At 52.8% G+C, this 25,033-nt stretch overlaps 13 protein-coding genes across 13 annotated transcripts; 6 read left to right on the top strand and 7 right to left on the bottom strand.

The window, feature by feature from the left end:
* Nucleotides 1-24: 24 nt before the first annotated feature.
* Nucleotides 25-902, top strand: LTS14_004987 (uncharacterized protein; the record flags this gene model as incomplete). The annotated part of the gene is made up of 2 exons (XM_064837686.1): nucleotides 25-139; nucleotides 226-902. 2 exons carry the CDS (start codon nucleotides 25-27, stop codon nucleotides 900-902), a joined length of 792 nt encoding a protein of 263 aa, XP_064695009.1.
* Nucleotides 903-1,380: 478 nt separating this feature from the next.
* On the bottom strand, nucleotides 1,381-2,730 carry LTS14_004986 (uncharacterized protein; the record flags this gene model as incomplete). The annotated part of the gene is made up of 2 exons (XM_064837685.1): nucleotides 1,381-2,224; nucleotides 2,282-2,730. 2 exons carry the CDS (start codon nucleotides 2,728-2,730, stop codon nucleotides 1,381-1,383), a joined length of 1,293 nt encoding a protein of 430 aa, XP_064695008.1.
* Nucleotides 2,731-4,422: 1,692 nt separating this feature from the next.
* Nucleotides 4,423-5,420, top strand: LTS14_004985 (uncharacterized protein; the record flags this gene model as incomplete). Its single annotated transcript, XM_064837684.1, has 2 exons — nucleotides 4,423-5,048; nucleotides 5,096-5,420. 2 exons carry the CDS (start codon nucleotides 4,423-4,425, stop codon nucleotides 5,418-5,420), a joined length of 951 nt encoding a protein of 316 aa, XP_064695007.1.
* Nucleotides 5,421-5,447: 27 nt separating this feature from the next.
* LTS14_004984 (uncharacterized protein) lies at nucleotides 5,448-6,418 on the bottom strand (the record flags this gene model as incomplete). The annotated part of the gene is made up of 2 exons (XM_064837683.1): nucleotides 5,448-5,708; nucleotides 5,759-6,418. 2 exons carry the CDS (start codon nucleotides 6,416-6,418, stop codon nucleotides 5,448-5,450), a joined length of 921 nt encoding a protein of 306 aa, XP_064695006.1.
* Nucleotides 6,419-6,708: 290 nt separating this feature from the next.
* Nucleotides 6,709-7,524, bottom strand: LTS14_004983 (uncharacterized protein; the record flags this gene model as incomplete). Its single annotated transcript, XM_064837682.1, has 2 exons — nucleotides 6,709-7,304; nucleotides 7,359-7,524. 2 exons carry the CDS (start codon nucleotides 7,522-7,524, stop codon nucleotides 6,709-6,711), a joined length of 762 nt encoding a protein of 253 aa, XP_064695005.1.
* A 642-nt stretch (nucleotides 7,525-8,166) lies between these two features.
* On the bottom strand, nucleotides 8,167-10,848 carry LTS14_004982 (uncharacterized protein; the record flags this gene model as incomplete). Its single annotated transcript, XM_064837681.1, has 3 exons — nucleotides 8,167-9,870; nucleotides 9,926-10,718; nucleotides 10,769-10,848. The coding sequence occupies 3 exons, from the start codon at nucleotides 10,846-10,848 to the stop codon at nucleotides 8,167-8,169; spliced, it is 2,577 nt and encodes an 858-aa protein (XP_064695004.1).
* An 86-nt stretch (nucleotides 10,849-10,934) lies between these two features.
* LTS14_004981 (uncharacterized protein) lies at nucleotides 10,935-11,241 on the bottom strand (the record flags this gene model as incomplete). Its single annotated transcript, XM_064837680.1, has 2 exons — nucleotides 10,935-11,043; nucleotides 11,108-11,241. 2 exons carry the CDS (start codon nucleotides 11,239-11,241, stop codon nucleotides 10,935-10,937), a joined length of 243 nt encoding a protein of 80 aa, XP_064695003.1.
* A 629-nt stretch (nucleotides 11,242-11,870) lies between these two features.
* PEX11 (Peroxisomal membrane protein PMP27) lies at nucleotides 11,871-12,695 on the top strand (the record flags this gene model as incomplete). Its single annotated transcript, XM_064837679.1, has 2 exons — nucleotides 11,871-11,937; nucleotides 11,998-12,695. The coding sequence occupies 2 exons, from the start codon at nucleotides 11,871-11,873 to the stop codon at nucleotides 12,693-12,695; spliced, it is 765 nt and encodes a 254-aa protein (XP_064695002.1).
* Nucleotides 12,696-14,722: 2,027 nt separating this feature from the next.
* Nucleotides 14,723-16,286, top strand: LTS14_004979 (uncharacterized protein; the record flags this gene model as incomplete). The annotated part of the gene is made up of 2 exons (XM_064837678.1): nucleotides 14,723-15,025; nucleotides 15,078-16,286. 2 exons carry the CDS (start codon nucleotides 14,723-14,725, stop codon nucleotides 16,284-16,286), a joined length of 1,512 nt encoding a protein of 503 aa, XP_064695001.1.
* Nucleotides 16,287-17,093: 807 nt separating this feature from the next.
* Nucleotides 17,094-19,377, top strand: LTS14_004978 (uncharacterized protein; the record flags this gene model as incomplete). Its single annotated transcript, XM_064837677.1, has 5 exons — nucleotides 17,094-17,240; nucleotides 17,323-18,234; nucleotides 18,302-18,395; nucleotides 18,448-19,173; nucleotides 19,229-19,377. 5 exons carry the CDS (start codon nucleotides 17,094-17,096, stop codon nucleotides 19,375-19,377), a joined length of 2,028 nt encoding a protein of 675 aa, XP_064695000.1.
* Nucleotides 19,378-20,002: 625 nt separating this feature from the next.
* LTS14_004977 (uncharacterized protein) lies at nucleotides 20,003-21,706 on the top strand (the record flags this gene model as incomplete). The annotated part of the gene is made up of 1 exon (XM_064837676.1): nucleotides 20,003-21,706. One exon carries the CDS (start codon nucleotides 20,003-20,005, stop codon nucleotides 21,704-21,706), a length of 1,704 nt encoding a protein of 567 aa, XP_064694999.1.
* A 102-nt stretch (nucleotides 21,707-21,808) lies between these two features.
* LTS14_004976 (uncharacterized protein) lies at nucleotides 21,809-22,428 on the bottom strand (the record flags this gene model as incomplete). The annotated part of the gene is made up of 2 exons (XM_064837675.1): nucleotides 21,809-22,336; nucleotides 22,387-22,428. The coding sequence occupies 2 exons, from the start codon at nucleotides 22,426-22,428 to the stop codon at nucleotides 21,809-21,811; spliced, it is 570 nt and encodes a 189-aa protein (XP_064694998.1).
* Nucleotides 22,429-23,962: 1,534 nt separating this feature from the next.
* Nucleotides 23,963-24,790, bottom strand: ECM31 (cell wall biogenesis and architecture protein; the record flags this gene model as incomplete). Its single annotated transcript, XM_064837674.1, is given in 2 exon segments — nucleotides 23,963-24,391; nucleotides 24,410-24,790. 2 exon segments carry the CDS (start codon nucleotides 24,788-24,790, stop codon nucleotides 23,963-23,965), a joined length of 810 nt encoding a protein of 269 aa, XP_064694997.1.
* Nucleotides 24,791-25,033: the final 243 nt, after the last annotated feature.

Here is a 25,033-nt window from a genome sequence, read left to right as displayed (position 1 = left end):
TCCAGCCATCTCGCATATCTTGTCATGGGCGATATACCTCAGTGGGGCTACCAGGCATGGCAAGGTGGCATTGGTGAACTCGGGGTGGAGTGGAACTACTGTAACCAGGAGTGGGCAATCTGTTCGCCGCAACCACAAGGTGAGACGAGATAATACCAGAAACAACAAGCTCGCGGCCATCTTTGCAAGAGAAGTCTGACGTGCGCTGACCATCTGCTTGTCCAGCCTGCGCCTTCACAGGAATCTGCAACAACTGTGCAGGATATCTTGCAAAGCCCTTCAAGTCGGCTTCCTGCTGCCAATCTGCCACTCCACAGCCGTGCTTCGAAAGCGTCCTAGCAGGCGCCAACAACAACGCGAACCTCGCCACGCCAAGCTCAGCCCCTGTAACCATCACAGACCCAAACCTATCAGTTTGCGCCACAGCACTGTCCGGTCTCTCCGCCTGCGAAGCAGCGACCTCTTCCTTCACAGACCTAGACGCTTCGGTGCAAGCAAGCTGTCTCTGCTATAACTCCGGTGGTAGCTTCGCTGCTTCGGTCTTCGATGGGCCATGGAGTTCCTGTGTAGCGTGGGCACAGACGGCAGACACGACCGACTATCCGGCCCTATCGAGTGCGATGGGCTTCTGCTCGAGCTTCGCAGGCCAAAATCAAGCACAGCAGAGTCCGGGCGCGACCGGCGGAAGTGGTGGCAGCGCGGGTACAGGCGGTGTCAGTCAGGCGAGCAAGACCTCAGCATCGCCAGGATCCACTCAGCAGACTTCTGCTCCCCAGACCTCAGCAGCTGGGTCTACAGCTTCGGCGTCACAGAAGGTAGCCACTAGCGGTGGGCGCAAGTTGAAGAGGTCCGGTTTCCAAGTTCTTGTCCTGGTATCTGTGGCTATGCTGTTCCGTGCTTAGCTCTCAAGTCGTTAACTTGACAAGCAATGTACATCACTGACGTGCTCGATAATGAGTACTGGAAATATGTAATCAGCATCAAAGAGTCGTGCAAACTTACAATATTGTGCGCAATGGCGCCACCTCTACCAATCATCCATAAGCAACAGAGCATCTTTGACGATATCGTATGTGATGTTCGTGAGTAGATGTTGCTGAAATTGCTATCACACTAGGCCACGATGACGCGAGAGATTGGTGAAGCGTGTCTAGTTGCTGCAATATGGAAATCTAATTAACCCAATATTTCCAAGCTCGCGTACTTTAGAGAATATAATAGTTCATAGCGCCAGGTCCACCGCAAAGATAGCTTGAGTCTCCGGCACAAGTCATGGAGCATTGAGTCGAAGTTGTAGCACCCGAGGCCGTTACATCGCTTTGTGCGCCGCAGCTGCAAAAATGTTAGTGTACACTCATACGCGTTGAGGAGGCCAAGAACTTACAAGCACTGGTTACCATACTCAAGGCCAGCGACAGAATAGCTCTGTACAGCACAAGCATTGAGACAAGTGGTGGCGTCATTGTTGGCGACGTTGATCTGAACAGGTAGGCTGCGAGAGTTGACGTTGTCGGACAAACACCCGGCATACTGCCACGTACTCGGGAGTCCGCTGGTCTGAGCAGCAGCCGCAGCCTGGGTAGTCAAAGTCCCAGTGTAGTAGAGATCCATCAGGCCTGGACCGCCACATGATTCAGTAGAGTCGCCGGAGCAGGCCATATTGCACTGGGAGGCCGCGACGCTATCAGAAGCAGGAGCGCCACCATTAACGATCGCATTGCCGCAGAAGCACTGGCTACTGTACTCAACCCCGGCGACGCTGTAGCCAGCAGCTGCGCAGGTGTTGATGCAAGATACTGGTGTCAAGCTCGAAGAGTCCGGTAGTTGCTGCGGCAGGATACGGCCGTTGGTCTGATCGACGTAGCAAGCGCTGTGTTGCCAGCTAGAGGGTAGGCTGGTGGTCACAGGCGAGGACTTTGTTGTCGTGGTAGGGCTGCTGGCTACTGGTGAGGTAGAGCTTGCTGGGGCTGTGCTCGAGACAGTCCCATCCGTGTTGATGTACTCGTACATGGAGAGCCGCTGACTGCCACCACAGATCTCGCTGCTATTGCCGGCGCAGGCGAAGGAGCAGCCGGCATTGCCATCGGATGCTACACCACCGCCATTGTCGAATGATGAGCCGCAATGACATTCGTCGCCATATTCAGTCCCGGCGTAAGGATACCCTGCTGCTTGGCAGGTGGACAGGCATGTGTCGGTCGTCAGCTGGCCAGCGTAGGATGCACTGTATGAAAGTGTACGGGAGTAAGGCTGGTCGCTATAGCAACCAAGCTGAACCCACTCGCCACCAACAGCATAGACATTGAGACGATTGGGACCGCCACAAGTCTCGCCAGCATTTCCTGAGCAAGCCATATTGCAGCCAGTGTTGCCATCTGCAGCGAGACCTTGGTTGTTCCTGATCACGGTATCACAGTAGCACTCTGTGGAGTACTCGACACCGGCAATAGTATATCCATTGGTTGAGCACAAATTGATGCAAGTCTCGGCTGTCATACCACCGGAAGGCTGGGTGAAGAATGTACCAAGAGCTCTTTTTGCAGGATTATCAGAGTCAGTGTAGCAGCCGAGCGTGGCCCATCCGGCAGGAATGTTTACCGGAACAGACGCAGCAGAACTGGTAGCGGCCGGAGCGGCTTGTCCTTGCACCGGAGTGGCACCATTGTAGCTGTAAAGATTCATGCGTCCAGCTCCGCCGCAGTACTCGGAAGCGTTGCCTTTGCAAGCCATGTTGCAGGTGGTCTGGTCAGTAGCTAGGACACCGTTTGTGTAGGAGTTGTCACTAATAGTGAGAAAAGCATGGGTCAGTAACGTCCTAGACAAGACTTCCACGTGGCATACCAGTAACATTGCCCAGCATACTCAGCTCCAGCCAAAGTATAGCCCGCCGCATCGCATGCATCAACGCATGTCTTGACAGTCATCGCTGCTCCATCGTTCGTATTGACCTGATGAGCGAGCGTCCGTGACCCGATGTCGTCAGTGTAGCATCCTTCGAATACCCAGTTGTCGACGCCCTGATTTTTAGACGCTATGGGCGTTGCAGCCGCAGTCTGACCATTCCAAAACAAGTTGATTCTATCAGGCCCACCACAAGGCTGATTCTGATCACCATTGCACGGCATGTAGCAGTCAGACATCGGCTCTTGGGTCGCTATGCTGTTGACTTGGTTGGCGCAGTAGCACTGGCCACTGTACTCGGTACCGGCATAGATATAGCCAAGCTGTGTACATTGGTATTGGCAGTTGTCGTCATCGACATGCTCGCCGAAGTGGGCTGCCACACTTAGGGTGCGGCTAGATTGCGAGTCGCTGTATATTCATCAGCTTCATGTTTGCCAGCCCTAATATGGTCGCTTCGTCGTGACTTGCCTCCAACAGCCCAAAGACTGCCATCCGTCTAACGTGTATGGTGTCAAGGTCGTGCTTGACTGTCGCTTTGCCGGTACCGTCAGTGCTTGGCCAAGTTGCCCGCAGGCCAGAGCGAGTGTGAGCTTCGAGAGCGGTGCCATTGATATGAAGAAAAAGTGGAAAGGACTGTCTTGCAAGGGGACGATGGAGATGGACTTCTCGCCTTCACGAACAGTGCAGCTGGCGAGCCGTTATGAAGGACAACGCTCGTCTGGCCCTTCGCGCCACGACTACCAGGCTCGACGGTTATTATTGTGGTCTAGATGAGCGCGACGGTAAACCTTCTGAGCCATGGCTGTAGAGGTGTAGTCTGTGCCTTGGTGATATTGGCTGTGCCGAGAACACATGGGCGCCACGCTCGCGAAACCCACGACCTCGTAGGCGAGCTCGTAGTCTGTGTGTATTACGAGCCGTAGCGAAAGGTTGGCACGAGGTTTGCACGTGTGGCTGCTATCCAAGACAAGCTTCGAGGTCGTGGAGATTGTCTTCGCGACTGCCGAAGGGTCCGTGTGTTGATGGTAGAAAGCCGGATGGAGACCGATGCGGAAGGGTCCAAGACAGAATCGCCCGATTGGCTACAGTTTCAACAGCCACGGCAGCAACAACTTCCTCCTCTGGCCGACGAAATCCAGATCGGTGTTGGGTGCGAGTCATCCCTTGCCAGTCCAGGCAGCGTCTGTTCTTTTTCTGTACATCTTGGCTGAGCAGGCATCCACGCCCAGGTATCCAGCACTCCTCTCAAAATGCTAGCAAAAGCAGCAGAAAATGTAGGCCCCAGGCTTTGCGTCGGATCACGCTCTATGCGCAGGGAGCAATAGTCTCTATACCGAACATTGCCGGGCGAGCATGAGCAGTGATTGAGGCCACAATGAGAGGCCAACAGACGCCATCGGAAGGAAAATGTGCAAGCTTGCGAGCGTACCAGATACCGCTCAAGATGACCTCAAGATGTTTCAAAACCGAGAGGTCATGAGCATCTGAGGTCGTGGTGAGGGGTCGTTAGTAGAGTTCATGTCCGAAATAGCGATCTCGGCGACCAGATATAAGCATGTTGTAGACCTATTGAATGATAAGATACGGACTGGTGCGGACGAACCACTGCATAAACTGATAGGCGATATGACAGCTACGTTCCCAACATATCCGGATCTCAAAGGAAAAGTAGCCTTGATTACCGGCATAGGTCAAGTCGGCATCCCGGACTCATCGACATGGGGCAATGGCGCGGCCACAGCTCGCGTACTGAGCTACAATGGAGTGAGAATATTCGGCTGCGATCTCCACCTTGAAGCAGCGGAGTACACAAGACAACGACTCCTGAAGGACAATCCGGCTGCCGAGGTAGAAGTTACGACGACAGATGTGACGGCTACTAAGGATGTCGAGCGTCTGATACAGGTGGTAGTCGAGAAATATGGCCAAATCGACATCCTCATCAACAACGTCGGGATGACTGCTCCTGGTGACCCTGGCAGTATGGAGGAAGGTGCCTGGATGAAGCAGATCGATCTCAATCTTAACAGTGTCTACCGCATGTGTCATGCCGTTCTTCCCATCATGGAGAAGCAGGGCGGTGGCATGGTGATCAATAATGCCTCGATAACCGCACTACGATTCATCGGAAAGCCCCAGATTGCGTGAGTATCCCAGTCATCAACCTGAACTGTCCACTGATCATGAACAGATACGCAAGTGCAAAGGCAGCAGTAATCCAATACACGAAAGCGTCTGGCGTAATGTACGCCAAACGAGGGATACGCTTCAATTGCGTCGTGCCAGGCCTGATGTTCACACCACTGGTCGAGAACCTAGGACAGAGCAACAGATCAGAGGATCAAGAAGTATATCGGAAGATCACAGAGCACAACGTTCCCATGGGCAAGATGGGCGAATCCATTGATGTCGCTAATGCCGCAGTGTTCTTGTGTAGTGATGCAGCGAAGTACATCACCTCGCATGCTCTAGTTGTGGATGGTGGGATCACTGCTTCCACGGGCACTGGAGGCTAGGCTGGAAGATGTCGAGTGTAGCGCAGCTTAGTAGGTCGCAGGTAGCTGCGCCAATCTTCCTCCATCGGTCACCATCGTTTCACCATTCAGATACGCACCGGCCTGACTCGCCATGAAGAGAATCAACCCCGCAAAATCTTGTTCACTGCCTGTCCGTTCTGAGGGAGATCTCTTCGGATCCATCACATGAGCGTCCGCGAACGCACCGTCATGACCTGGCACGCCGCCAAACTTGTCCATGTTCGAGGTGGAACTAGTTGTCATCTCACTCGGATACAGGCCAGGTGCCTGGCAAACAGATCAGCACTTCCCAATCGCAATCGACTTGTTCAACTCACCACAACATTAGCCCGTATATGAAACCCCTGCTGCGCAAAAGAAGTGCTCATCATCTTAACAAGATGGTTGACAGCCGCTTTGGAAGTGCTGTAAGCAAAGCTCGAGGCTAATGCACGACTGAAGCCTGCGATCGAGCTCGTAACCAAGATTTGGCTATCCTGAGGTACGTTGCGCTTCTTATTACCTGCGTCAAGGAGCTCCAAGAAAGCCAGAGAAGTGTAGTAGACGCCCGTACAGTTGACATGGTACGTTTGTGTATAGTTCTCGGGCTCGGCATTGCCCCACAGCGTGTCGCGGTACTCTTTGACGGTCATCTTCTCCGTCGAGCCGCCCAGTGACGAGGCATCTTTTGGTCCACCAATACCCGCGTTCGCGAACAAGAGGTTAATGAAGCCTTGCTCCTCCTGGACCTGCTTGACGATTTTCTGGAGTGACGCTTTATTACTTGCGTCGCCGACAATGGGCTTGATGTTACCATTGACAGCAGTCTTGGCAGCCTCGTTTAAGGTGGTCTCTCGACGACCAATAATATAGACAGCCTTCGCGCCATTCGCATCTAATGCACGAGCAGCGTAGAGACCTAGGCCCGATCCGCCTCCAGTAACAACAGCTACCAGGCCTGTGACGTTGAAGAGGTCGTTGATCTTGTTGTTGACCATGGTGGATAAGGTTTGTGAAGAGCTTCAAATATTTTATGTTGGAGCAGCAGAAGTAGAAGTCGGCAAGGTCACTTTCTGTCAGTCATTAGTAGTTCACCAAATGATGCTATGCTTATGAGTCTCCGATGACGGCAATGACGCAATGATGCTACAGTGCCCAATGTGGAAGGTCACGCTCGTGCACGACAATTGATGTCGTTCTCCTGACAACTCAATACTATAGCGTGTTTGAGCAGCAATCAGTATATCCAGCTGCAACAGCAGAAGCGCCAGCTGGAACTTCTTGCTCACTACTTGTTCCTCTTCTCCCAGTCCCGATCAAACAATCGTAGAGTCCTCTGACTGCTCGGGATCACATCTAGTGCCCTAATACTCACACGTTCTTCACTCTGTACCATCCACACCGCAGCCTTTGCCACATCTTCCGCGACAAGAGCCTCGATGCCATCTATGAATTCATCATACTGCCCCTGGTCATAACCGACACGTTGTTCATGGAAGTTCGTCTGGACAACACCAGGCCGTAGGGTCAAGATGCGTGCGTTGGTTCCCACCGTCTCGTTGCGAAGGACGTTCGAGAATGCCTCCTGGCAGGCTTTGCTGGAGTGATAGACCGCCTCGCCAGGAAGAGGTGGGACTTCAAGACCTGTTGTGCTGGTGGCGTTGATGATTGTACCATGTTTCGCTTTCGCCATACCACCTTCGTTGAGCATGGCGTTAGCAGCGACCCTGAAGCCGAAGATATTGGTCTGAATCATGGTACTGATGTCTTCAATGCTCTGTTCGTGGAACGTCGCAGGTGCGCCTAGGGCAAATCCTGCATAATTGATTAGGATATCAAAGGTAGCGCCACCAGAGATGTCTACGCTCAGGTCCTTCGCCGCTGCTGAGAATGCTCGCTGTATAGAGGCGGCGTCCCGCACATCGGCAGTCTACACACTGGTGGTGATTTCATATCCTTTCGGCTTCGCTATACTCGAAGCTTCCTTTGCCACGGCCTGTAGCTTGTCTGTAGATCGAGCATGTAAGGCCAGATGCGCACCTTGCGCAGCATATGCTAGTGCGATGGCGTGGCCAATGCCCTGATGACGGTCGGGGAATGCCATCGGAGGCCATCACATGATGCTACCTACCCATCGAGGCTCCCGTAATCAAGACTGTTCGTCCACGGAGAGCCATCTTTGCGATCCCTGACGTGCGTAGTTGATGGTGGTCCAAACCCCGCGCAGCGATATGCGGGTAGGAGTTCCTGGCGTACGGTGTCCATGGCGATGCCGCTAGAATGGAGAAGTCGCGAGATGTCTGAGCGGTGCTCTGTCTACGTGCGTGGGCTTGGAGGGGTGGGAGGAAATGTCAAAAGATTAATGGATGTGGTTTCCACAATGAAGTCATTTTCGAGCTTTTTCGGCCTCGCCTTACAGTATATCCGGGTATCACTATTCTCGCTGATATAACGATTGTTCGCAGCATATCGCGAATGAAGTCTGCTCCATCGCCTTCACATGACGACGAGTGTGATGGAACAAGACGAGTACAGATGTGATTGCGATTGTAAGATACGAAGCACCTCGAGCAAATGAAGAGCTCCGCGGAGAATGCAAGCGCCACTCCAGCGCTCAAACTTGTTGGAAGGATGTTAAATTACAGTGCTATACTACTTCGTCGGCACTGATATCAAGTTCTTCGTTGTCATCACTTCCCAGCCACATCATAGGCGCCAATCATCTTTCCACACGACCGCCTCCCACTCAGCTCCCAGCAACAGGATCCCCATAGTCCGCCCGGCTAGGTGCCTGCAGATTAACCTTTACAGTCTCACTATAGCTCGCTTTAGGCGCCGGCAACGTATCAATAACAACCGCCTGCCCAGTCAATGAGAACTTGAAGCTCAGCGAGGCATCGTTATCGAGCACGATCTCATAGTCACCAGGGAATATAGTAATATCGCCATTCGTGTTCGCGCGAGCAAGAGATCCGAGCGTGAGAGGTAGATTGAGAGTCTGCGAGCCACCAATAGCGAGGTTGTGGAGACGGGAGTAAGATACCAGGGTCTTGATCGGTCGTGGTGCTGGTCCGGCGTTAGAGCTGGAGAGGAAGAGGAGACCGACGTAATCGCTGATATGCTTCCCAGTGTTCTTGACAGAAGCGGAGATGGTGGTAAAGGGTGTGGCGTCGTTGATCACGGTGTTGCTGCCGGTGTTGCTGTTTCCCCAGCCTCCATGGCCATTGTTCCAGCCATGCGGCCAGCCCCATCCCCAGCCCCATCCACTGCCCCAACCGTTGTTGTTCTTGTTGCCCTGACCGCAGCTGTCAACCAGCTGTTGGATGTTGTAGGAACGTTGAAGTGGCTTGGTCCAGCTGAAGCCAAAGGTCGTGTACGACAGACCGAAGCCGAAAGGTCGGACAGCCTTGCCGGTGTACCATCGATAAGTCCTACCAGGGTACGTTCCATTAGAAGGCAGGTCGATATCATAGATGCTAACTTCGTCGGCATAGCTAGCTGGGTACTGTGTGATCGGCAGTCTACCGGCGGGTGCCTGCTTGCCCGTCAAGATATCAAGCAGCGCATCACCACCGTCTTGGCTAGGATAGCCTGCCCATACGACGGACTTGACATTTGCGTTGTTCAGAAGTGGAGTATCATCAATCTGCCCTCCGCCAAACTGGACGACGATAGTCGGCTTGATCGCGGCAAGTTCCGTGATGAGATCAAGTTGGTTACCAGGCCAGCTCAGAGCAAGACGATCCAGAGTCTCCTGCTCCTGTGAGTTGTCGAGACCACCGAGATAGATGACGACATCACTAGCGGCGGCCGCAGCCTTCGCAGCAGCAAATCCTGAGGTACTGTTCGAAGCAATTCCTGTGCCGTTGGAGTAGGTGACAGTCCACGAGCTATAACCCTGGAAAGCAGAAAGTGGGCTGTTGATATACTTTGGCGTACCGGAGTAGTCACCCTGCATCTGCGTGGTAGCATTGGCATAGGGGCCAATGACGGCCACCTTCTTCGACCCAGACAGCGGCAAGAACGAGTTGTCGTTCTTGAGGAGAGTCATGCCCTCCCAAGCTGCAGTGTAGGCCAGCTTTTGATCGGCCGAGGTCGCGACATCGGACCATCCGAGAGCAGTGTAGTTGCTACCGTCGAAGAAGGCAACGGTGAAGAGAGCATTATACAACCTCGTAAGAGCTTCGTCGAGTCGTCCGATAGTGGTCTGGCCATCGGCCAACGAAGCATTGAGCTTGACGTATGAGCTACCACACTCGAGATCGGTACCAGCATTCAGAGCCACAGACGCAGCGGCCTCCTCAGTGTCAGTGAAATTATGGTACTGGAAGATATCGGTGACAGCTCCGCAGTCGGACACGACGTAATTATAATCGTTGGTAAAGTTCCAGTGGTCGCGGAGGACGTCTTGAAGGAGGTATTGGCTCGCGCAAGATGGGTAGCCGTCGACCTATGAACACAAGTTAGTCGAAAACACTCTCCAAGTACTGTCTTCTGGGACTAACCGCATTGTAAGAGCACATAATGCTGCCCACACCAACATCTCTAACGCAAGTCTTGAAAGCCGCCATGTAGTAGTCGGCCATGTCCTGCTGCGTCGGGTTGTAATCATTGCCATAGCGGCCGGTCTCCAGATCGTACACGGCATAATGCTTGCAGGTAGCGATGATCTGCTTGTTGGTTGGATCGCCACCCTGCAAGCCCGGGACATAGGTTCGAACGTAGTTCTGGACACGGAGAACATCCTCACCCGGAGTCTCCTGGCCACGACCCCAGCGGGGGTCACCTGTGTCCTCGTCAGCAGTGTTCGTGAATTGTGATGATGATGCCAAGAACGTACGGAAGTTGTTCATGTTAGGCGCCCAGTAGTCGAAGCCAGCAAATCCATTATTACCGAACGCTCTGCCCTCCCTCCCAACCGTCTCACCAATCTGAAAGATAAGCTCGTCATCAAAAGCTGCAGATGAGAGGATGGGAGCAGGGAAGCTGGTGGCGTAGCTGAAGTTGTTGCCCATGTTAGCGAACTGCACACCAGGAGCCGAGCCAACACCGTGAGTGGCCTCGCTCCACCACTCATAAGGTGGTAGACCAATACGGGTCGAGCCTGCTGAGGCGTCGACGAGGTTCAAGATCTTTTCTTCCTCGGTGAGTTCCGAGATGAGAGAGGCGATGCGGTCGGATGTGCTGAGGCTGGTGTCACAGACTTTGTGGGAGCAGAGAGGACTTGTCTGGCAGGCTGGGGTGAAGTAGCTAGCCCCGGTGCTTGGTTGAGAGTTGGTGATTTGGTAGAGGGATGCGCTAGAAGACATCAGCTCTCGGTCAACGTTTCGGCATAGCTCTGTACTCACATGTATCCACCACCACATCGCTGGGACGGGTCGGTCGTGCAACGACTACTGCACTGAGTGTCGTTGACCTTCTGAGACATGCTGTAGTTCGGCTGGTGGTCACAGAAGCATTGTCTGTCAATCGTCAACGACAGTCTCTTCTCAATAACCGTTTACGGCGATGAACCTACGTTCCAAAGACAATGGCACCGTATTGGAAACCACGCTCACCACACCAGCTGGTACACAGCTGAGGTGTCATGGCGATAGTGCTGAGCTTGACGGCAGAGAGAATGCTGATTAGAGGGTCAGCGGGACAAGATCAATATTTAGATGGACACGCTGAAGTATTGCACTTACCTTGTGCCGCCAGTGTAGCAGCCCAGGTAGTTGGACGTAGCATTGTAGGCTGCGCTGGCGCTCGACTGGCAGGTAAATGCATAAGATGCTGCCGCTTGTGCCAACAGGCCACCAACGGTAGTGAGACGGGCCATGGTCGCGGTGTGCAGAAGGTGATCAGGCCAAAAAGCTCACCACGAGCTAGGGTGATCAAGCAAACTTATACATTTACAGTCTTTTCATCCGGGTCCCAAGACATTGAGCTCGTCCGTCAGCCTCAATGACGATCGATTGCTTCATTCGTTTACTCTAACATATCCTAGCTTCTCGATTAGGCTATCAAAGGCCATCTTCGAGGTTCGCTAGCCGCGAGTCGGAGCCTGTTATTCGCTCATCATGCAACCCGACATGAGGATGAAGCGGCAGGACATGCAAGGTACAGTGGGTACTCCGTGGTTGCATTGATGGTTCCCCACTGCATGGCAACGATGTGAGGGGAACTTCAGCCAAAATGCGAGTCGTGAGGTCGATGTGGAGATGGATGAAGGTGGAGTTGTCGAGTCGGGAAATGTTAGGCCTCAGGCATCAGCTTTTGCTCTCCGCAAAAACGATTGTGCCGAGGTGCTTCGTCACATGCCGACCGTCGAAGCCATGAGCTCTTCGCTTGGCACAGTCTCACTACGGTACTTCTCCCTATCTTGTACTTGTACTATACATACTCCTTGGACATCCCCAGGATATCCGTCGCCCGTGTCAATAGAGCGCAGTTGCAGTCGCCGCCAAGATGGTCGCCGATGCCCTTATCTACCACCCGGCCGTGAGCCACTACAATCGCTTCGTCGCGACAACGAGTATGTGAACATGAGCGGAATATATGTGATGAAAACCGCGATGCTGATACCTTGGCGCAGTCGGCCGCGACAAAACCCTCCGTACCATTCAATACTTCTCACGCTTCCTAGCATGGTACACCTACCGGACCAACCACCCGGCCAAGACGGTCGCGACCTACGAGGCGATTAAAAAGACCTTTGGTTCCGTCCGCAAAGCCATGCGCCTCGGTAAATTCGTGGAGCATTTCAAGGCCGCCGCCGTGGCCGCAGATGCCAAACCGGGCTCTATCGACCCGGTCCTCAAATACCTCGCCGTAGGTCGGCAGCTGGGGTATGCATTTTATATCTTGCTGGATAATATTGCATTCATCGATCAGAGCGGGATTAAAAAGTTCGAGGGGGCAGTGAGGGCGCAGCGGGAGGCGTACAGAGCGTGGTTGGCTGGTCTGCTATGTAATGTGGCCGCGGGTTTGTATACCACGTACCAATTGCAGGCGGCGCAGAAGAAGCAGAGAGATGGCCAAGATGCGGAGAAGGCGGTTGAGGTCAAGAAATTGCAGAAGTGCGTCACCTATACTGTGAAACGTGCAGTTGTACTGACACGCATAAACAGGGACCAAGCAGCAGCACGACTTCAGCTCATTTCGGACCTCAGCGACGTCACAGTACCTCTCAGTGCCCTGGGCCTGGCCAACTTGGACGACGGCATTGTAGGTTTGGCGGGGACTTTGAGCAGCGGTATCGGTCTATTGGCGGCGTGGCAAAAGACTGCTTGAGGCGGCGATGTTCTTGGATGAGATACCTATCACGTCCCAGTCCGAAACCTATGCATATTGACTGTATCTCGAACGAATGTGGATATTAGTGGATGCTGTGCTTCCTTGGTCACTGTAACGTTGGGCGAATATCACAGTGTCTGAAGGTTGCCGATGAGTTCCGCTGATGTGTGGTCTTTTCGGCAGCTTGAATACTAAGCCAAAGTCAGCTCGTGCAGTCCACAGACGATGACTTCCCACAGGGCCATATCACGACTATATTCGGAGGCTCATTACCACGAAATGGGTCAGTACTCTTAGCCCTCCACCTGGATGACAGAAAGAACATCGTTGTGCAGTGTAGTCACGCATACCACGCTCGTCAATAGAATACTCATCAGAGTGGGCACCAAGTAACCTGACAATGGCATCTGAAGTATCATGCCAAGTCCTCTGCGCTCCACAAACTCGTGTCTACCCAGATCATCACGACTATTGAGCGCACAAAAGGCAGAGGCACAGAGCTAAGGCTGGGGGCGATACCTCGCACTCTGTTCAGTTCAGAACCACGAATGTAAGGTAACAAAGAGACCGTGCCCTCCAAGATCGTCTTTGCCCAAGCAGGCGCTGATACGGGGAAGCAGTCCTGCTTTAGCGACCTAAGGAGAGGTTGTCCCTGAAGCAGCAGCATGTATCAAGCTGTTACGCAGGACTCGCCAAGACTGCACATGTCCGTTGTTGCATCGAGATAGGACGCCAATACTCGGGTGGGATCAAGCCGTCCTGTCTGAGAGCGAAATACGTCGTGGATCACGAGTCTTCGCATGATCGAGTCAGCTGCCATGATGGTCCCATTCACAACATCATCCCGGGCGAGACGGTCAATGGTGATCGCATTACCTCTACGGTGCAGCCATTCATCAATCAGGTTCTATACGAGCGAAGGCTAGCGTTTGCGAGACACTGCAGGACTCATGCCACTCGAATGCTTCTGCCTAGATTTTCATGTATCGAGCAGCATTTGGCATGGCAGAAAAGTGGAACGGACACGGCGTGATACAAAGTCCGACGCATTGGAAAGGTCCCGGCTCATCCTATGGGCCAATCATACGCAGTCTTCTGTAACGGGAGCGGAGCAGGATTTTGGCCTCCGCGTCCGTCTCCTTGCCAATCGACGACAACAGCTCAAACATCAATCTGTCCTTGACAACTAGCTTTCCAATGGCCACTTGCTTATGTATGCCACGGCGCCACCGTGTGACTCCTCGTCCGTTGCAACATGATGGAGGTTGATCGCAGTTTCGTCGGATCCGTTCCGGATGTCATGGAATCGCGGTCGGTGGTGAGATCCTGTACGAAATCCAACGCTGTAATGCCTGTGATACTCTCCAGGGCATTTGCTAATTGTTTTGTTTCTTGATATGTAGGCTTGACTTGCAGTAAGGCCAAAGCCAAGTGTGTTCGGACGTCTAAGCAGGACGTTTGTGATAGGTATGTCGAAGATCTCACTCTACCATGGTATAAGGAAGTATCGTGCTATGCAGGAGCAAAGCGTTGATACTACCGTCCCTAGGATAGAGAGTTGCTACAATGTCAACCCGGCACTGTCAAGGTCATTCCCATTCACTGATCATCTCATAGATGTGCGAGGCTCAAGAAAGAATGCAGCTCCAAGGAGCCTGTTGTCCGACGACGGAAGACATTGAAAAACTCGTATGTGCCGTCTCCATCGACCTGAATCACGACTCTGACCACTCACTATCTACTGTAGCCGCGCAGCACAACTGGCCAAACTTGAGAGCAAGATCGAGCATTTGGTTAACACGCTTTCCACACATCCGCATTCACTTGGGCCCATAGGTCATCCTTCGCCGCCTCTATCGCAAAAGGGCACAGATGGCAGTTTCCATCGACCATCGACATCAGAAGTCCTTGGCACCCTCTGCATAGATATGCGAGACGAGAGCCCAGACGACAGTACCAACACAAACGACATCTCACCTACAAGTAATCCTACCGCTATCAACAGAGGGCTCCCGACGTCGATGATGTCTCCTGAAGACCAGCGAGCATTCAGCACACTTGGAGTCACTCTTGGCGAAGCTGAAGTGCTGCTGGACAGATACAAGCGCCTGATGGCATCATCTTTACCTTTCGTATGTCTGGCGCCGGCAGTGACAGCACAGGAGCTGTGGAGCAAGCAGCCACTCTTACTCCATGCCATTGCCACGGTAACGTACTTTCACGACTTACCCAAGCAACAATCCTTGGTCAAAGGCTTGATGCGGGATGTGACGGAGCGCATACTCATAAATAACGAGAAACATGTCGGGATTGTGCAGGGACTGCTGGTGAGTAGAATCATTGTTTGATTATCGAGAATATAGACTAATGAATCGGTAGGTCTTCGTTGCATGGTACCACCCTCATATATTCTGGGGTCAACAAGTCACCAATCTGCTCCACCTCGCCATTGCCATGACGATTGACTTAGGCATCGATCGTGCCCCGGGCCAGTGCCAGACGGATTTTAAAGCAGCCACAACAAAAGCTTGGCATGGACCTGGAATGATCTCCCGTGTCATGACAATGGAAGAGTACAGGGCGACAGCTGGAGTCTACTACTTGACGTCCATGCTCGCTTCCTCCTTCAAAAAGATCGATGCCTTGCCATATACCAAGTTCATGGACGAGTCATTGCAGGTACTGGAAGAAACCCGAGAGTACGACAGTGACCTACTTCTCGTTCAGTTGGTCAGACTACAACACCTGGCCGAGGATACGCATACCGCCGAGACGCCCAACGCGCCAATGCAGATGTACGTGAAAGCGTTCGAGGCGGACCTGGCGCAGCTCCGCCAACGCGATCCCAGTCCAGATAGCACCAATATCCTACTCAAAATGCAGTATCTTACTGCTGAGATCTTGGTCTGGGAGTTAAGCTTGAATGAGCTGCAGGAAAGCTCAACTAAACCGTTACGATCACATATCGATGACTTATATCGCTGCATTGATGCGATTAAGCGCTTTGCGGACGTCTACTTTTCGATACCGTCGAACGACTATCTGATTCTCCCCTTCTCAGTCTTCGGTCAATTTGCCCATGCTTTCATCGTCCTTACAAAGATTGCTTCGCTGGAGATAGAGGGCTGGGACATCAAGACTCTCCATCTATCCTTGGATTTCGCCCAAGTGATCGAGCAGGCCGCTGTCCTTTTCGACGCTTCATGCAAGTCTGCTCCGGATGGCCAGCAAGTCAACAATGAGTGTTTCGGCAAATGGGCTCACCGCATCAGATGGATGAAGCAGGTATACGAGGCAAAGTTCAGTCCATCGAATAGCAACCTTGCTCTCGCTCTTCCGACTATGCAGTCTACCGACCACAGGCAGCTGTACAAAGACGTGACACAAGAGGCTACAACTGGACAGCATAATCCTCAAAGTCAGCCTACGCCACAGCAGCCTACACCCCCCGACGATATACTGTCTGCGGACTTCTTCAACTATCTTGACAACGACTTCTGGAACAGCTTTCCACCGGAGTATGATCTAGGCTTTCCGGACATGTCACAGAATGGTACAAGTCCAGGTTATGGTGCTGTGGGAGGATGAAAGCTGCAGGCTGCGGGTTGGAAAAACAACGACTGTATGATATGGGCGGTAGTGTTAGGCATCCTACACTCTTGTGTGCGAAAATAGTATAGTCATCTAACAGATGATAAGTGACTGTTCTGTCCTCACCTTTCCAGTCCTTAACTAACAACTTACTCGGTCCGGACGTACTTTACGCCTAGTGCGTCGTGCCAAGATGTTCGAGGGTCGTCGTTTCCTAGCAAGCTCAAAGATCTTGCGCACGGCAGACCAGCAGCGTCCAAACGCATCAGGTGTTCAACTGGATTGGCTGCTTCAAGAGGTCTGCTGCAAGATTCTAGATCACTCGCTGATTTCGCGCGTGCATGCCAAGCTTTCTAGGTTCATTGCAAGGTTCCGCGCTACAGAATGATACAATGCTTATCGTAGCCGAGTGACGCTATGTCGAATCTCTCAGAATCTGTATCCTAGTCTGGTGAACCTACACCGTCCTGCACGCTACGTAGAAACTGCGAGACTAGCCTTCGACGCGATGCGCGCTGATAAGACCAAGGAATGCAACTTGAGCCCTCGGATGAGCACCAAAATGCTGGAACATGCGAACACCTTCCTAATTGATATGGTACCTTCCATAGTGGCCGATAGTACGAGCGCTAGATGACGAAAGCCTACGACTAGACGATAGCACCCCTAGCCATCCACCGCCAGATAGACGGATCGTCTGAAGGCGGAGATGGAGTACATAATGCTGTCCGGGATCGTGTCGTCTTGCTGGGACAGATTCTCATTCTTCAAGCAACAACATTGCTTCCAGGCACGCTCTTGATCATGCTTCGACTTTTCGTTGCGTCATTGACGCTATCGGTAGCCATCGGGCTGCCCGTCCACGACTATGTGGTGCACGAAGAGAGGCCAGCTACGGCGAGGCAGGTCTTGAAGCGTCGAGCTGGTCTTAATCCTGATGCTGTACTACCGGTAAGTGATCGTGTTGCCACAGTCATGGAGAACAAGCTTGGATGGGCATGCTGTGCGACCTCAATACTGACAAAGGCAACAGATCAAGATTGGTCTTGTGCAAAGCGGACTGGATCAGGCTTATGATTGGGTCATGGATGTTTCGCACCCTGAGTCATCAGCCTATGCCAGCTATCTTACTGTCGCCGAGGTCAATGATCTGTTTAAGCCGGAGCCAGAGTCCATCGATGCTGTGCGCGAGTGGCTTTCGCAGGTAGCAGACATCGATCAGAAGGACATTCTTTGGTCGAAGAATGGCTGGCTCGCTGCTAATATCCCGGTCCACGCCGCAGAGAAAGCTTTCCGGACCAGCTACTTCGAACACGCGGATCGAGAAGGCCGTATCCGTGTTGGTTGCGATAGCTACTCTTTGCCATCTCACATACAGAGCCACGTCGATTACATCACACCGGGCGTGAAGTCCTCTCCACCTCTTCGCAAACGATCTGTCAGCCGCAACAAGCCGGTATGGGGACCTTCATGGGGTCCTGGAGGCCCAGGACGACGACCACCGCAGTGGGCGCCACCGAACCATGGGCCTTGGCAGATGCCACCAGGTGCTCACGGCTTACCACCAGATCTTCAGGACTGTGGTCGCAACATCACTCCGACCTGCATTAGAGCACTCTACGACATTCCAAAAGCGCATTTGAAGGATTCTGTCAATGCTCTGGGTCTCTTTGAAGATGGCGATTTCTATGCACAGTCGGATCTGAATGCATTTTTCACGCAATACGCACCGAATGTACCAAATGGCACGCATCCTATCCCAGCCTTTATCGACGGCGCAAAAGCTCCAGTGGCCGCTTCAGACCCGACCAATACTGGCGAGTCTGACATTGACATGGACATGTCGTACTCCCTCATCTACCCACAGGATGTGGTACTGTACCAAGTAGATGACAGCTTCTACTCAGCGGACTACAATCTCACTGGCTTCTTCAACACATTCCTGGTAAGTTGTGATTGTCAAGACCGATACATGTAGCAGCCGCGGATCTAGACTAACACCTTTGCCAAAGGACGCCCTCGACGGATCCTACTGCACCTACAACTATGATGGCCTGGCTGGTGACACCCCAGGCGTCGATCCCACATATCCCGATCCGAACCCGGGTAAGTACAGCAACCAGGTGTGCCCCACGATCTGAGGCTGACGATGAAGCAGGGGGCTACAAAGGCCAGCTACAATGTGGCGTGTATGCTCCCACTCGTGTCATCAGTGTCAGCTACGGCGAGGCAGAAGCTGACGTGAGCGCCCGTTACCAATACCGGCAGTGCAATGAGATCATGAAGCTTGTACTACAGGGCCACACCATACTTCTAGCGTCTGGAGACTACGGTGTAGCTTCTTTCCCTGGCGACGACAATCCTAATGGCTGCCTCAGCGGAGATGGCCAAAACGCCACAATCTATAATCCCGACTTCGTCAGCTCATGTCCATACATCCTTTCTGTGGGAGCGACGCAGTTATACTCCAATCAGACTGTCAATGACCCCGAGAGCGTGATGCAAGACAACCTAGGACCTGGCGCGGAACTGTTCGCTTCCCACGGTGGCTTCAGTAATCGCTACAAGGCGCCCGCATACCAGAAATCTGCCCTCGACACCTACTTCTCGAAGCACGACCCTGGACTACCATACTATATCGCTGGACCGAATGGCACGAACATTGGAGCGAACGGCGGCGTCTACAACCGCGCAGGGCGTGGCATACCAGATGTCAGCGCGAATGGAGCCAACTTCCGTGCGTACACCAATGGGACTGATTACCACTGGTACGGTACTAGTCTTGCCGCACCATTGTGGGCGTCTGTCCTCACCTTAATCAACGAGGAGCGTACCGCCGTTGGCAAGGGGCCAGTGGGCTTCGTCAATCCGGTGCTATACGAGAGTAAGTACACTGACTACTTCGTGCCTTATGACATATCATGCTGACTTCATGCTAGATCCGTGGACGCTGAAAGACATCACGAATGGATCTAACCCTAACTGTGGCTCCTCAGGCTTCGCCGCCGTGTCAGGCTGGGATCCTGCGACAGGACTAGGGACGCCAAACTATCCTAAGCTCTTGCAGCTGTTCATGAGCCTGCCGTAGGATTTACAATGGCGAGTATTATGTGACCAGGCATGGATATGGCACTCAAATGAGTCGCATTTGGATGTGTCAGTGTTGAATTGCTGGTTGTGACCCTAGATGTAGCTTAGCAGAAGACGTCCCGAGTCACCATTGACAGGATTGGTCGGCATCCTTCGGTATCTCATCTTTGTGATTATCTGAAATGTTATCTAATCTTACTAGGAAGACCGCGAACAGGGTCCCTCCAGGCAACATCCATACATGTCTCCTCCGACATACGAGGTGACGTACGAAGTAACATATCGAGCGTGAATAACGAGTGGGCGTGGAGGAACATCAAACCGCTGAGCGCAATCCAAATTTCAAGGCCCGTCTTTACGAAGCTATACGAATGCCCCGATTCGTAAACGAGGCCAGCGCAACGATTCGTGCGCTTATTCGATAAGCATGATCTTAGCGTCAGAACGGAAGATCGTAGTTGACCCGCCGCCGTTGTTCAGCGTCATGATCACACCAGGCTGCCAAAGCGCCCCCATGTCTTTTCATTCTGTTCCTCTCCAACATTGAAACATAAGTATTCATCGATCTTCTTGTTGTGAGGTAAGCGAAACCATCTGACAGATTTATAATCTCAATACTGACGATGGCTTTGCCTATAGCAAGTATGCCGCCGACGCTACAAATCCTCGCCACTTCAGGCGCTGGCGCCCTAGCCCTCACCAGATATGCTCCCCAAGCAGTGTTCGGCTTCACTTCGACATTTCTCGCCTTCTTTTTCCTGCAATACCTTACACTTCAAGCATGGAAGATAATATTGTACCCTCGCTTCTTCAGTCCGCTGCGACATCTACCAACGCCACCCAACAACAAGTTCTTCACTGGTCAGACAGGCCGCATTATGAAGGAAGCCTCTGGCGCACCGATGCGTGAATGGGTGGAGAAGGTTCCGAACGATGGTCTGATCAAGTATAGCGTCTGGTTCCAAGAACGAGTGCTGGTAACCAATCCCGCGGCCTTGGGCGAAGTACTCGTGACGAAGAACTACGAGTTCGTCAAACCTAGCCATTTCCGCAATGGTCTTGGGCGCATTCTCGGTATCGGCATCTTGCTTGCCGAAGGCGACGAGCACAAGCGCCAACGCAAAAACCTGATGCCTGCGTTCGCCTACCGACACATCAAAGACCTATACCCAGTGTTCTGGGGCAAATCACGAGAGATGGTCGACTGTGTCGCCAAAGACGCCAAGTCCGGCAAGATGTCGAAACAAGCCGGCGACACCCTTCCAGATCCAGAGAAGGCCGAGCAAGGTGAGGACTACCACAAACCCGGTGTCATCGACGTGAACAACTGGACCTCTCGCGCTACGCTCGACATCATTGGCGTCTCGGGTGTCGGGCAAGACTTTAATGCGCTTCAAGATCCCGAGAACAAGTTGAACAAGACATATCGCGATGTCTTCAATCCTGGTCGAACGGGTCGTATGCTTCAACTCATGGGGATCTTCCTTCCCTTCTGGTTCCTCTCACGCCTGCCAGTCAAACGGAACGAGGAGGTCATGGAGGCAAATAGATATATCAAGCAAATCTGCCGAGATCTTATTGCACAGAAGCGTCGCCTTATGCAGGAGAAGGAGCGAACAGATGTCGACATCGTCTCGGTCGCGCTCGAAAGTGGTGGTTTCAGCGACGAAGACTTGGTCAACCAGATGATGACTTTCCTGGTAGCCGGGCACGAAACCACGGCTACAGCAATGATTTGGGCCCTTTATCTAATGTGCAAACACCCCTCAATCCAACAAAAGCTACGAGACGAGATCCGCGCCAAGCTCCCTCCTCTTGATGGCGAAGACGCAACAGCAGCACAGGTAGACGACTGCCCCTATCTCCACGCCGTCTGCACCGAAGTCCTCCGTCTCTGGGCTCCAGTCTCCATGACGATGCGCTCTGCAGACTGCGACACAAGTATCGGCAACCAATTCATACCGAAAGGCACGACGGTGATCCTCGCTCCCTGGGCCATCAACACAAGCACTCACCTCTGGGGCGACGATGCATTGGAGTTCAAGCCCGAGCGCTGGCTCGATGCTGATGGGAAGGCGAACAACAAGGGTTCCGCCGCCTCGAACTTCAGCTTCCTGACCTTCTTGCACGGACCTCGCTCGTGCATTGGGCAGAAGTTCGCCATGGCGGAGTTCGAGTGTTTACTTGCCGCTTGGATTGGACGGTTTGAGACGAAGTTTGAGGCTGGTAGTGCTATCTCGAAGGGAGACTTTGAGATCAAGGGCGGCATCACCGCTAAGCCTAAGGGTGGGCTCTTTGTTGAGGTTGAGGAGGTGCCGGGTTGGTAGAACGAGTAATCCGGGGTTGTATATGCTTGTGCAATTGAACGATGCTTAGATATAGAGCATGATTGACAATAGCACTCAACGGCCTTTACGAACACGGTGACATTAATTCTTCGTCACCGTGCTCGCAGAAGGCAGAACAGTCTTCTGCCTAGGATACATCCACTTCATGAATCGTCCCACTACTGTCGTGTAAGCCTCATCAAGCACCTTGATTCCACCAGGCAAAGCTACATAAGTATCACCATCGTAGAACGACCTCATCGCCGTCGCGAAAGTAGGTTGGCCCAGCTCAAAAATATCCTCAAAAAAGCTCTCCTTGAAATCTCCGGCTGGGTTCGTCTTCTCCGTAAAGCTCGCCGCCTCTCCAGGAAAGAACTTGAAGCTATGGACGTGGAGTCGCGGGATATAAAGGCGCTCTGACAACGGCGTGAGGATGGTCTCCTTGCCGTCCATAGTAAAAGCAATACGGCCATGGAAGACTTGCATGTACTCGTCGTGATATTTGTGCCAGTGAGAGCCGATCACCGGGACCCAGGATTCCGGTTTGCCGTCGTAGGATGTAAGGGTGAAGTGGTGATCGATTGAGTCGGTGGGGATAGAGTCGTTCACCATGAAGCGCATGAGGCAGCCCTAGACGTATTCAGTCGCAGATTTTGATTGTGGAAGAGCGGGTGGGATACCTTGCCCATTGGCACTTGTCCAGATTCCCGCTCTGTAGACATTGCAGTGGCGATCTCGTTTGCGGCTTTCATACACTGGGTAACTCGATGTGTGCGTTGGAATGAGCACAAGAAAAGGAGGTATGAGAGGGCGATGGAAAGCCTTACCTAGTGCATGTTGGGGCTACAAATCACCCGTCATGGCCATTTGCGGCCGACCGTACCCCACCTCTTGCGTCGACCACGACCAGACTGAAGACGCACCTTGAGACTGCCTTTCTACGGTATGGTCGTGTCGATATGTTGCGAGAGCCCGTAGAACACCCTTCGCGGTGAGCATACGTTGATGATTCCCACAAGCACCCTCTCGATGATCTCGGAATTCATCGTCACATCATTGGCTGGACACTGTATCAGGCTAGTGCATAGCCAGAGTTTGAAGTGAATAGCGCTATGAGAACCCCCAGCTTCTGATTATTACTCACGAACACAAGCGACAGGACAAGGAGGGAAACATATCTTTTGGAATTTGTTCTAATTCAGCCACCTTTCCAAGGACTACGAAAGATAGCGTGGCTGCGTAATCGTCACTGTCTTCTTCTTCCTAGCAAAACAATCACGGGGTCACGAAGACACTACAGGTCAGGACCACTGTAAGAAATCAAGACTTTCGAATAACGCAACAGGTCTGTTCTCAGTTCTCCACATCATCCAGAAGATGGCTGCTTCGAGCGGGACAACATCACCCGCAGATCTACAAGTAGAAGAAGAAGACGATGACCACGGCGTCGATATGCCGCTTACCATGGCCGCCTCTGTCGTCCTCGAGCAGCTGCCAAAAGATGCACATAGAGCTCTCGAAACAGCGGGTGAGCTGGAACAAGCAAAAGGTATTTCTCTTCCAAGCCCTTTGGACGAGCCATCCATCTGCATGTCAACGAATTTTCAAGTAGTCACAGCCACTGATTGACCCCCCCTCACGTGCGCACATACATTCAGCTCATTCAACATCACTTCGAAGCCATCATCAGGCTCTAAACAGCCATAGTTTACCGTACTGACTGGGTGACTGGGTAGTCACAATCCGACTCTCCCCACTCCCCAACACCCCTTCTCTGCGCCAACCCAGATTCAAATGCTCTAGCAATCAACGCTTCGAATACGTGATTCGCTTCCTCCGACGAAAACTTGCTCTGCAAGATCATGAGAGCGTGTTCTGTTATGTCAATTCTGTTTTTGCACCCGGGTTGGACGAGGGGGTGGGAAACTTGTGGCGTGTGAGTCCACTCTATTATCTTGTCACGGGTCTGGTTCACCTTTCTCGCGCTGACATGTACCAACAGTGCTTTAAGGTGGGAGATGAGCTGGTGGTGAATTACAGTGTCACGCAGGCATTTGGATGAAGGATGGCAGTCGAGTCGGAGATCCAACTGGAACAGCTCTACGAACGTCTTACATACAGTACCTCCGCCCTTGAACCTGGGTAGCTCGTCTCGAGTCTCCATCACTGTTGGGTCGCAGGAGCCAAAACAAGCCCTCAGGCCGTATAGCAAATAAGCCTAACGACGATGAGAACAGCTACTGGAAGATCAAGGGCCTACTTCATCGTGTCCTCAACAGCTCTTCGAAACTCCTCAAACTCCTTCTCCGGCATGGCATACCCATGCTCGACCCCCGGATAGACGCCACCCTTAACCTCCTCCCGATAGCTCTCAATCGCTCTCTTCGCCTCGCCCCAAACATCACCATACTTCTTCACAAACTTAGGCAAGAAGCGGCCAGGAGGGAAGTTCCCGAGCATGTCGACCTGCACCAGGACCTGTCCCGAGCAACCAGCGCCTGCGCCAATCCCGATGGTAGGGATCCGAAGTTTGGATGTGATGAGGGTAGCAACGGGCGGCGGTACAGCTTCCAGTACGACTGCGAAAGCACCTGCTTGTTGGACGGTTAAAGCATCGGCAAGGACACGAAGGGCAGAAGCTGTGTTCTTGCCTTGTACCCTGAACCCACCGAGCGCGTTCTGCCGCTGCGGCGTGAGCCCTACATGTGCCAGTACCGGTATCCCAGCCTTGGTGACCTTTTCTATTATTGGAGCCATCTCTTCGCCGCCCTCCATCTTGACACCCTGCACCCTTCCCTCCTTTACCATACGAATAGCACTACTAAGCGCCTGCTCAGGAGAGATCTCGTAGCTCCCCATGGGCAGATCACCCACGATGAAAGCTGACTGTGCCCCTCGCGCTACGCTCCGGCAGTGAAGCAGCATATCCTCCAGTGTGACTTCGCTCGTATCCGCATAGCCTAGGGCTACCATTGCCAGGCTGTCGCCGACCAGGACAATGTCGATCCCGCTTGTGTCGGCTATGTGGGCGGAGGGAAAGTCGTGGGCTGTTAGCATCGTTATCTTCTCTTGGCGGGTATGCATGGCGGATATCGTGGGTAAGGTGACTTTCTTCCTCGTCGTTGTTGTTGTGCTGAGGGGTGAGTGGGAGGAGTGTCGCCTGGTGCTGGGATTTGAGTGGGCAGCATTGTTTCGTTTTGACGGTAGAATGGCTCCTAAGACTATGCCGCTGTTGAGGTGGTGTATGGTAGATCGGGCTGGTGTCTGTGGTAGTAGTCTGGTCAAGGCACGCGACATGTTGTTCTTCAACGCTGGTGAGGTTGTCGT

Source organism: Recurvomyces mirabilis (assembly GCF_035927965.1).
Source record: "Recurvomyces mirabilis strain CCFEE 5264 chromosome Unknown scaffold_11, whole genome shotgun sequence".
In the NCBI taxonomy this organism is placed as follows: domain Eukaryota; kingdom Fungi; phylum Ascomycota; class Dothideomycetes; order Mycosphaerellales; family Teratosphaeriaceae; genus Recurvomyces; species Recurvomyces mirabilis.
The sequence above is the reverse complement of the archived record's forward strand: the minus strand, read 5'-3'. Positions and strand labels throughout refer to the sequence as shown.